This window comes from Cydia splendana, chromosome 13 (assembly GCF_910591565.1).
Source record: "Cydia splendana chromosome 13, ilCydSple1.2, whole genome shotgun sequence".
Taxonomy (NCBI): domain Eukaryota; kingdom Metazoa; phylum Arthropoda; class Insecta; order Lepidoptera; family Tortricidae; genus Cydia; species Cydia splendana.
The window spans coordinates 212,550-224,516 of NC_085972.1; the positions used below are offsets into that span (position 1 = coordinate 212,550).

Below are 11,967 nucleotides of genomic sequence, written 5' to 3' on the forward strand. Positions count from 1 at the left end.
CCGGATCGCACATCAGTTCGTGTTTGTGTGTAAATCCGTGCGTGTATGGCTAGCTTATATGTGTATTTATAAAATGAGAAATGAAACCACATAATTAAACTTAACGCGTTTTAATCATCATCAAAGCTAACATCTTAAGGAACACAGTAAAACAGAGTCCCGTATCGCGGTACACTTATGTTACGTATATAAGTAGTCTTAAACATTACAATAATGTAGTAGAGGTGTTACGTGTCGCCGGTGGCGGGTGTCTTCTTTATATCGCTGACGGCGAAACTGCGGAGGGGGTTGCTTCGGCGCGCCTGTCGACAAAGCGGAAGTGGTCAAATGTAAAATAAACCGAGAAGTATGGTGAAACCGTGATTCAACCGACCGACCGTGACTCAAGATTAAATTGCTAACTATGGCTATCCAATGACTTGTGTTCTGGTTGAGTACTAAGTATTTTTATTTAATTATGTTTATGTATATATTTATTTCTATGTATGAATTTATATTAATATGTATTATATATGTGTATTTATATTAGAATGTAGGTTAAAGGTTTTAATTATTTACTTGGGTAATAATTGAACAATAATTTACTTTTCTGTACATGAGTTCGTTTGTCTGTCATTTTCATTTGTTTACTCTCAATTGTTCAAAGGTTGACTGGAAGAGATCCCTTATAGGGATAAGTTCGCCTTTGTACATTGTATACTTTCTTTTAATTGTATCTTAACCTGTCTTATGTACAATAAAGTGTTTACATACATACATACATACCGTTTGTTAATTTTGTCTAGAGGCGTTTTCTAAATTCAGACTCGTATAGAGAAAAAATATGTAGGAATATTCGTGCCGCGCTCGGCCCACCGACACGTTACCGGTCTACATCTACGTTTGAAAGAAAAAGGAGTTAAGATTTCGCGAGGCTCTTTTTCGTTAGAACGAAACGGCCGGAGGGAGCTACGATCGGTCAGATAACCTACCTGGTGCTTCAGCCTCTTGGCGCTCCCAAAGTTGCCCCTTTTCCTCTTGGCGGGCGGCGCGGGCTCGGGTGCGGCGGCGTCCTCGTCCCGGCCGGGCTCGGGCTCCGGCTCGGGCGGGGCGCGCAGCGCGGCGGGCAGCAGGTACTCCGGCACGTGCGCCAGCTGCGGCTGCGCGCGCACCGTGTGCAGCGCCCGGTCGCGCTTCAGGGCCGCCAGCTCGAGAGGGTTGTCCGAGAAGTAGCCCTGGGGCAGAGGGGACGTCAGTAAAGGGGCCCCAAGAGTTTATGGAGGGGGGGGAGGGGGGGGAGTCAGAGAGAAGATTAGTCATTCATCAAATTGATTATGACGCTTCGAGTGTCATCCTGTGAATTGTGCCGAAAATTTTATATCCCTGTATTTTTTAATGATATAGTGAGCGAACGAGCGGACGGATCGCCCGATGGTAAGCGATTATCGACGCCCATGTACACCCGCGACACCGGAGGTGTTGTTAGTGCGTTGCCGGGCTTTAAGATAGAAGTACGCTCTTTTCTTAGAAGGTTTGAATATGTGGTAGAAAAAAGATACAAAACTGCTGACTAACAATATTCAACAACAATAAAACTCGTACCGCTGTTTATCAATAGTTTATGTAGCACCTCCCGAGCTTTGGCATCTAATCTGCCATAATGCTGACTAAACGCCAACACTAATGAAACGCCAGCCTAACAACATCCACCTTCCACAGCATCTCACCTGCAGCTTCTTGCAGTTGATGAGCTCCTGCTTGATCTCCTTGAGGCGCGCCTCGCGCACCGCGATGCGCGTCACGGCTCGCCAGGCGTCACGCGACCGGTACCGGAAACCTTCCACCTCCTCCAACGCGAACTCGTATTTCCTATAACCACATGCACCTGGTTAGCTTTAATCATTTCAGCAAACAGTCAATCTTATACAGCTTTTTAGTTCATAAACAATAAAATGACACGGCGAAATAATGAAAAATACATTAGGCGTATTAACAATTAAGATAGATGACATTATACGGCCTCGTATATTATACAATATGTAACTAAGTAGTGTAGTCAAAGATTAAAAATCCAACTTCAGCATTCAAGTTTGTGCCTTATGAAATAATATAAGAGTTGTCACTCACTGTAGAACTTTCTTCCCTTTGACACCAGCGGAGAGGTGTTCCTCCACGGCCTCCATCAGTGGCTTCTCGCGGATCGACACGAAGGACAGCACTGAGCCCTGCAAATACACAATCAATAAATTATTGTTTAATGATTGAATACTAGAGAAGGAACTATTATTAACAATATATAATAACAATAACTTTGAAAAATTTACAGACAATTAAGAGACATGTTACATCTAGTAATGATAATGATATTAACCGATTCGTTTCCTCGTGCCGTCCGGCCGGCTCGGTGCACGTAGGAGTCGACGTCGAGCGGGAAGTCGAAGTTGATGACATTAGCCACGTGCTGGAAATCGATGCCGCGGGACACGCCCGACTCTTTGTCACGACGACGCTTTGATGCTTGCTGTAATAAAAAGGACAATTTAGAAAAATCTAGTCGAGAGTCGTTAACACTATATTCATTTTACTGTTTTATCACTCTCGTCAACCGGGTCTTATAACAACTATACATGCGGAGCGACCGTACCTACAGGGCATGCAGTTAACGTAAACTGACCTCTGCACTTTCTTTTGTGAAAGACACTTCTAACTTTTGTGATCAGTACAAATGTACCTTTTTCTTGGTTTTCCTCTCTTCAAGTGGCAGAATGCCTCCATCGGGCTTCTCCAAGGCCTTCTCGTCGGAGGCCACGATGATCTGGTACCGGCCGCGGTTGAACTGGTCCACGGAGAGACAGCGCACGGCGGCCGGCAGCTCCGAGTTCAGCACGCACGACCCGATCTTGAACTGCTCTAGGTATAGTTTGAGCCTACGGAGATTAGTTATTGTTAGGCAACGTATTTTTAGGGTTCCGTACCCAAAGGGTAAAACGGGACCCTATTACTAAGACTTCGCTGTCCGTCCGTCCGTCCGTCCGTCCGTCCGTCCGTCCGTCCGTCCGTCCGTCCGTCCGTCTGTCACCAGGCTGTATCTCACGAACCGTGATAGCTAGACAGTTGAAATTTTCACAGATGATGTATTTCTGTTGCCGCTATAACAACAAATACTAAAAACAGAATAAAATAAAGATTTAAATGGGGCTCCCATACAACAAACGTGATTTTTGACCAAAGTTAAGCAACGTCGGGAGTGGTCAGTATTTGGATGGGTGACCGTTTTTTTTTTGCTTTTTTTTTGTTTTTTTTTTTTGCATTATGGTACGGAACCCTTCGTGCGCGAGTCCGACTCGCACTTGCCCGGTTTTTATGATAGATAAATCTTGATTTGTGATCGATTCACTCAAAGCTGTTAAAATGGGGCACACTAGCCCGCGAGAACTATTTAGCTAGTATGTGGTAGTGTGGTACATTATTATGAATATAACATATTAATGGTGATAAAAACACAAAATACACTTACTTATAACACCTATCCACAGTCCTCACAAAGATGATACTTTTCCCCCTAATCAAATTAAGCTTGAGCAGCGCATACAATATGGCCGCCTTGTCATCTTCCTCGGCGTGCACGTGGTAGTGCTGCAGCTTAGCTCCGGCGGCCAGCTCCGGCTCCTCCAGCTTGAGGGTGACGGGGTTGCGGAGCACGATCTTCTTGAGGCTCAGCACGTCGTCGGAGAGCGTGGCGGACGCCAGGACCGCTTGGTAGATCTTTGGCAGGTGTCTGTGGATAGATAAGCTAGTTCCTGAGAATGTAGGTACATATTCGCGCGAAACAATAAGTATTGCACGTTACAGTGCAAGAAACTGGTGCCCGCCGTTTAAAAGTCAATTTCGATAGCTGAATTGAAATTAGTATTACATTTTATGTCACAATTTGATGTTTTTGAAACAAAATGTACTACAAATGTCTTCTAAGCGGCGGGCAATAATAACTATGAAATCTGTAAAAGTTATCTTGTATTTGAAATAAAACAGTTAATATTATGTGTTAATATACAATACCATAAAATAATATCAAATTCTGGAAACAAGTTATATGAAATATAAACACAATGAATAGATAATACAGTATTTACAAATAAAAATAAAAAAGTACTTTAAAAAATAAATTTTAAAAGGATTATAACAACGTAGACAACGCAAATTCAAGATATATACTTTAAAAATGTACATAAAACACAAAAAATATGTAGGGTCAATAAATACATATATAAAACAAATAAAGGACACACATTAAATATAATCAAAATACTGGATAATACACCTAAAAATAAACCACTCCTAAATACATAATTGACAAACACAAAGTAGAATAATAAAATATAATAAAGTAAATAAAAAATATTCACATGAATAAGTCATAATAATAAATCAAGTCATACAGTACACACTTTGTGAAGGGAATAAAGACCTAATCTACAACACGGAGTATACCAATACACCAGACAAGTAACAAAAATATGCAAGTGTACAAGTAATGTCAAAAAATACTGTCATAATATATGTATCAAAAAAAGTGTAATCGGACACAAGATAAGTAATAATAATTAAAATGCAGAATTTTAGTAAAGAACATCACAAGCCTGAAAATTAACATAACAATCGGTCATAAGGTAAAAATAACAACATACACAAAACAGTAGACAACAGGAGTTTTGTACAAGAAGTAGGTAGGAGACTAATTTCGATGTGAAAGCTCGCATGGACGACATCTAAGCTCATGCGCTACTGGCGCATTTATCATTGTCACAGTTGTTGTTCCTATTAAGAATTATTACGTAACGCTTTGGTATCAGAAAGTTACAACACAAGACCGTTTCCTCCTGCGAACTTTTGCTTGACCGTTGCCCCAGAGCCGCTCCTAAAGCCCTTATTATTCTTGTGTCGAGCCTCCGCACCGGGGGAGAAACCATACTCCTGCGTGGATATAGACAACCGCTGGAGCATGGTGCCTCCCAGTGCAGGACTCGTATCGACGGCTTTACCAGCTTCCACACTACAATATTCTTACAGGCGCCCAACATTTTGTTTTGATTTCAAGCGTTCAGGAATTTGTTGCAGATTCATTTTAACTCCTAAAAAGATTATAAATAATATATTGGTTACATTTCGCAGGAAGAAACCAGTCCTTCGTATACTACATTGACTAGAGGCGACATCTGAACAGCATATTAAATCACAACAATGATTAAAGGATAAATCAATGGAAAAAACATTTTGGTAACATATTTACAGTTCTTAGGTAAATACTGCCCACCAAAAAGCGAAGGCCTGGCTTCTTCCGCTGTCAAAGGACTCGCTCTGTGGCGAGAAACCTTTCAAATGGGAGAGAAGGACGTCGCAGTTGAAAGGTATCCCCCAGTACGAGTCCTACGCTCCCGTTGCCCCCAGCAGCTGTTCTCCAATTGGCATAGATGCACTTAGCAGCGGTGTTCGGGACATCGCAGTGGTGAGAAGCCTTTTAAGTGGGATATAGATTTACTCTCAATTAAAAGGTTCCCCCAGTGAAATATCCATTCCATCTCTACCTGCACTTTGGGATGACGCAAACAAAAATGGGAAAATATAAGTTTAGTTGAAAGGTATCCCAGAAGCATTATTCTTTAATTCAGGCATATTAAACACTTAGCAGCGGCGTTCGGGATATCGCAGTGGTGAAAAGCCTTTTAAGTGGGATATAGATTTACTCTCAATTAAAAGGTTCTCCCAGTGAAATATCTATTCCATCTATACCTGCAGTCCTGCACTCTTAATATGACGCAAACAAAAATTTGGAAATAGAAGTTAATTTGAAATGTATCCCAGCAGCTTTATTCTTTAATTTATGTAGGCAATTAGAAGCGGCGTTCGGGATATCGCAGTGCTGAAAAGCCTTTTAAGTGGGATATATATAGATTCTCAATTAAAAGGTTCCCCCACTGAAATATTCATTTTTCATCTCCACCTGCGCTGCTAGGATGACGCAAACAAAAATGGGGAAATAGAAGTTTATTTTAAAGGTGCGGTGTTCGGGATATCGCAGTGGTGAGAAGCCTTTTAAGTGGGATGTTGGGATATATGTATATTCTCAATTAAAAGGTTCCCCCACTGAAATATCTATTCTTGCATCTCTAGGTACCTGCGCTGTTCATTAAAGTCTGAATTAAAAGGATTCCCGCATTAAAAAATCCCTTTTCCGATGAAGAACACCGACGTAGCATTTCGGATATCGCATTGGTGAGAAGCCTTATAAATGGGAAAAGAGAAATCTCAGTTATAAGGATTCCCGCAACGAAATATCCATGTATCTCCGTTGAAGGCGACTGCGACCAACGTGGCAGAGGAAATCGCAGTGGCGAGAAGTCTTTTACATGGGAAAATACAACTCTCAGTTAAAAGATTTCCCGCGATGAAAAATCCATGTTTTTCCGATGAAGGCGACAACAACCAACGTGGCAGCAGAACAGGAAATCGCATTGGCGAGAAGCCTTTTAAATGGGAAAAATAGAATTCTCAGTTAAAAGATTTCCCGCAATGAAAATCCACATTTTCAAAATGGGCCCCTGCTTCTTCGGGAATCGGCTTCAGAAATCGCTCTTAAAGTGCTACAAAGAAAGAATCCGCTGCTTCAAAGCCGCCAGCAAACATTGTATGTAGACGTGTTAGCTGGCAATAAAAAAATATAGCTAGGGTTGTCATACGTAAGATTTCCCTTGACATGTCAGGATTTTGGTCCTTCAGGATTGCGGGGGGACTTGGCGAATGTCAGGGTTTATAGAAACCTCAACTAACCACTAGAAGCTAGCCAAAAGTTTGGAGTCGGGTAGAGGAGGTGGACAGGTAAGCTATAATACTGGGTATTTTTTTGAGAAATTACCGTCCAAGGAAAAGTCAGGATTTTTAGGATAGGGACTTGTTAGGGTAATCTATTTTTTCATATGACAAACTTATTTATAGCTGAAATGTAAAAGAAACATATTGCGATTGAAGAATTAAAACAAACTGGTCACAGCCAGACTTCATGACCAGCGTGAAGAAATACAGATGTGTATTTGTGTAATCAATCAGGATTGCACCCTATTTGCATCTCAAAATTGTCTTCTAGCGGAAATCCACATGTAGACTGGGTAACGCCATCATAGAGTTATGGGACTCCACTGTAGCGAGAAGCCTTTTAAGTGGGAAAACTGCACTCTCATTTAAAAGGTGTCCCGCGCCGAGAAATCCACTTTTCGCACTTCTCATGTACAAGTACATGAAGTAGATGTACTATCGTTGTTTAACTGAACTTTTTGTATAAAAGCTTATACTTTCTGGTAATTTCTCCTGGTGGATGCTTACAGGCATCGCGCTGGGGGAAAAGCCATATTCATGGGAAAATTACAATCGCATGTATATGGTGTCTCCCAGCGAAATACCACATGGCAGTTCTGACCGCTCAAGTATTCCATGGAATTAAACTACTTAAGTAGCCAGCACTGAAAAATGAAACCCATTTTAAAGATTAACAGTTAAAAAGATTGTGATTATTGACGAATAAAACAAAACCTGTGCCGTTGACACTGATTTAAGGAAAACAAGTTATTATTAAATCAAGAAGGCAAGGCATCCATATGTTCTTAAATAACTTATCAGCATACCTTTGCAGAGCAGCTGGGAGACCCCACATGTTAGGAGATACCTTATAGTTGCGAACTGCAACTGCAAGTATAAGGTGGCCCCACATGAAAGGCTGATCTTCTCTCTTGTGCTTCATTTGGTGCCTACCCTATATGTAAATAGGACAATAACCCTCTACAGTCTAATGATGGTCCTTAACACAGTTCATTCAAGCCTCTTTTGGTTGAGGTTAATTTAAAAAACAATTGAAGAAATATGTTTTACCATATTGTTATTAATCAAATGTTAGATACATTTTATAAACATATTAATGTGCTAATCTTCCAAAAAATGACTACAAACATTTTATGTGACAACTACTCCATATGAAAATGAACTGTCATAGGGGCGGACCATCATTCGATGCGAGAGGTACAAGTTGTTAGTACATGACCCACTGTTTTTATATACATGTTCCTGTTGTATTAGTAAGCATAACCATTATAAACTTAAACAACACATTAGGTTAATACAATATTATATAATACACATACAGGAATTAGTCAAAAAACTTATGAAACAAATAAACTAGAGCAAAAAAACCTGTAAAATTGAAAAGAAATAACACAAAAACACAATGATGATACACGATAATGTGAAATAATGAAATTGTGTATAACTTGCTAAAAAAATAAACATTTTAGGAACACATGAGGTCAAATAAAATATGTTTTAAGTGTAAAAAAATGTGTACCATATTTACCCCAACAACTCCTTGATCTCGTCTTCATAACCAAAGGAGAAGACCAAATCTGCCTCGTCCACCACCAGCATCGCCAGGTCCTCCTTCAACCTCATGTTGCCAGCCTTCAGGTGTGCCAAGGCTTTTGATGGGGTCGCCACAACAATGTCGGGCTTGTCGGAAAGCAGCGCCTTCTGTGTCTGCATGTCTCCATTGGCTGAGATGTCTATACATCGCACTTCTCGCGCACATTTGAGAGTCAAGTCTGCTATCACTGATGTAATCTGAAATTAAAAGAAATATTTTTTATAATACCTCAACTGCTCGACACTTATGTCACAATTGGTCGCGTTCACATTTTAGTCTTTCGCCATTATTTCTTTTGGTTTTTATTTTATTTCCATAAAATGTAATTATTTTATAATATTAATGAATTACTGTTATTTATTTATTTCCAACTCGTTTGTTTTTTTGCCACTGTTCATTATTTAAATGTTGTGTACTATCCGTTTCCGTGATTCACTCGTCCATGGACCCGACGGAAGACCAGCGTTGGCCCATCAAGGCTAACACCATGCTGAGTCGGGACCATTTCGTGGCTATTTACTTGTTCTGTTATGTAATGATATGTGTTGTAATGTTAAGTGTAAATTTTAATTTTCGTTCTTCTTTTTTTCTCGTTTGTCTGTTACCAATTTTTTATGCCACGAATAAACTATTTCTATTTCTATTTCTATTTCTATTTCTATCTATTTCAAAAAAAAATCCTCATTTTCCACAGCGGAATTATGTTTTGCTGTGCAATGACTTGTTATGTTACGTTTGTTTATAGGTTAGGTAAGTATTTTTTTGCTGATTGGTTAAATAGCAATTCTAGCCAAATAAAAATTATTATTGCAGTTACAAACTTGTAAAGATTTCAATTTTTTTGTAATACTGATGAAATCTATAACTATAATATCAAAATAAATCTATGGATATTTTAGCTTCATCAGTTATTTTAGTCTTTTAACTCATTTAAAACAACATTATGTACAGTGAACGCAAATAAAAGATAGAAAACTCATTAATAAAACATGTATCAAAGTTTAGACTCACCCGTGTTTATAAAAAATCCCCACTGTTCATGATGTTAAGTAAGCTGAAATTAAAAATCAGCTTAATTAAATACATTAATAATCACCATGAAGTTAAAAGATTGTTAAAAGCAGAGATCACTAGCACACTGATGATTTACAAATGAGAAGTGCATGTAAATGTAATAATTACCCAGTACACCCACTGCACCACCCAGCTCTCCCCCACACAAGTCAAATATAATTGAAAAGTCATTTGCTAAGGGTGGGGGTGGGTAACAGGTAAAAATTATAAACCCTTACCACAAGCCAGAAAAAAATTACATTATATTTTTTAGCATTTTTGAAGTAAATGTTTTTTTTTCATGTTTGAATTAAATAGTCATGGAGTTCTAAGTAAATTAATTCATTGGTAATGTTTTAAGTCTTTTAAGCCATTAACCAAATAATGAAATTAACTAATGCTCAAATACAGATGCCCAGACATTTTCTATATTTTATTTGCGTCCATTGAAGTGTAATGTTATAGCTAAACAAGATTTGGTTTAAATAGGTATTGCTAATTATAAAAATTAATATTTATAAACATAGATCAAATTAGTAGTATATCCTGCTATAGGTATAGTACTTAGGAAACTTGACACCGCACGGTATGTTTGAAGGACCTTACCTGGCTTCCTACCTGTTGAGTTAGTTACAGAACAATAAATAACAAAACAATACCACTTCAACCCATCTATTGTATCCAGAATAAAACTGTTACCTAGTTTCTTGGAGATAATAACATTAGAAGTGACTAATTTTATGGTTGATTTAGAAAACTATCACACTTTACAAGTGACAATCCTTAAACTTAAAAAAATAACTGTCTGTCTGTCTGTCACCCCTTCACACTTGAACCTCTGAACTGATTTAGATGAAATTTGGTATGGAGATAGTTTAAAGCCTGAGAAATTGGATACTACCCCTTCATGCTTAAACCGCTGAACCAATTTAGATGAAATTTTCTATGGAGATAGTTTGAGGCATGAGGAAGAATAGTTTTTATCATCATAATCATCCCACACAGACGAAGTCGCAGGCAGTAGTAAGTTGTTCATATATTCCTTATCAAAATTAGTGGTTATGTAATTAAATCGCCGATTATATTTCACATGTGCAAGAGTCATGTATAGCTAGTTTTTTTTTATTATAAAATAACTCACCTGCCCACAAAGCTCCTTGCTTGGTGACAAAATTAAAGCCCGGATGCACTGGTGTTTACTGGTATTATTAAGATGCAAGATCTTCTGTATAACAGGAATGGTGAAAGCGGCCGTCTTTCCAGAGCCCGTTCGAGCACGCATTAGGACGTCTTTTCCTTCCAACAACAGGGGTATCGCAGTTTCTTGAATCAAGGTCGGCTCGGACCACGCTAACTGCGCTATAGCCTAAAAAATAATTTTGCATATTTTCAACAATCTAAGCTACTCAAATGACTAAAATATACAACATATCGTTTCTTTGTAACCTTAAACAAATAAGCTGATGGTTTTACCTTAATTATCCTGTCGTCCAGCTCCATTTCATGAAACATAACCTTCTTTTCTTCACCCATGTTAATTTTAAAAATAACGCGATAAAATGCACTAAATAGTAGCTAAATTTGTACAAATATGGCAAACTACAACTCAATAACAACAATAATCCACTGATTGATTGAGTAATGCAAATTTTTAATCAACCGACACTGTAAAATCAAGCTCCGCCATTAAAATGAGCGAGCCACGCGAACGAAAAGAACGTGGAAACGTCATTGATTGAATAAAAGCACATGGCACATGCGCATGGAATGGAATAATTGGAATACGAATGAAGGCACATGGCAACGGGCAGTGTTGCCAACTCGGATTTTGAAAAAATGCTAGACTAATGTCTAGATCAAGTCTAGATTATGCCAAAATTATACAAAATTTTTTGAAATATATATTTTTTTAAATTTGCTAAAAAAAATGCTAAAATGTCACTTGAAAATAGACACTTAAAATAATATGGTGTCTAAAAATATTCAGTAAAAAACACCGTACTTTGTCAGTAGTAAAAGGCGCGAAATTCAAATTTTCTATCCGATGATAATCTTTCGCACCTACTTTGGCTACTTTTTTTACGGAACTGGCTTCACAGACTATAGTTACGACGATTACGAGTCTGCTGTTGTTTGGCAATATAGGCTGGCCGCAGACGCACGGAATTTTCATTCGGTTTTCGGACGATCAGGTGTGAATGGGACGTCGCTCTACACATAACTATACATGTCTCGTTTGCACCTGTCGTTCCGTACGGAAAATTCCGTGCGTCTGTGGCCAGCCTTATTATTGACCAAGTGAGCTCAAAATGCGAGCAAAGCTTCTCCGTTTCAGGCGACCGCGTTCATCGAAAATCGAAAATTTCCAGCAACTACCTATCTCTGTCAATCTAATTACACCTAAGGTTTATTTATTTAAAATACAGTCAAAACAACAAACTAAAATTAAAAACTAAAATTAAATACTAAAA

At 38.6% G+C, this 11,967-nt stretch overlaps 1 protein-coding gene across 1 annotated transcript; it reads right to left on the minus strand.

Moving 5' to 3' along the window:
• Nucleotides 1-96: 96 nt before the first annotated feature.
• Nucleotides 97-11,234, minus strand: LOC134795948 (probable ATP-dependent RNA helicase DDX56). The gene is made up of 10 exons (XM_063767839.1): nt 10,970-11,234; nt 10,638-10,862; nt 8,378-8,640; nt 3,497-3,757; nt 2,711-2,906; nt 2,351-2,500; nt 2,107-2,204; nt 1,707-1,848; nt 972-1,214; nt 97-302 (listed from the first exon to the last, which is right to left on the minus strand). The coding sequence occupies exons 1-10, from the start codon at nt 11,027-11,029 to the stop codon at nt 228-230; spliced, it is 1,713 nt and encodes a 570-aa protein (XP_063623909.1). The 5' UTR covers nt 11,030-11,234; the 3' UTR covers nt 97-227.
• Between the last annotated feature and the right edge of the window lie 733 nt (nt 11,235-11,967).

What these genes read in the sequence shown, in the direction of transcription:
- LOC134795948 (XM_063767839.1), bottom strand. Translation starts at nt 11,029, where the DNA reads ATGGGTGAAGAAAAGAAGGTTATGTTTCATGAAATGGAGCTGGACGAC. An exon ending in GAGATCAAGGAGTTGTTGGG is followed by an intron (nt 3,758 to 8,377) that starts GTAAATATGGTA and finishes ATCTATCCACAG; the next exon opens with ACACCTGCCAAAGATCTACC. An exon ending in CCAAGAGGCTGAAGCACCAG is followed by an intron (nt 303 to 971) that starts GTAGGTTATCTG and finishes CTTTGTCGACAG; the next exon opens with GCGCGCCGAAGCAACCCCCT.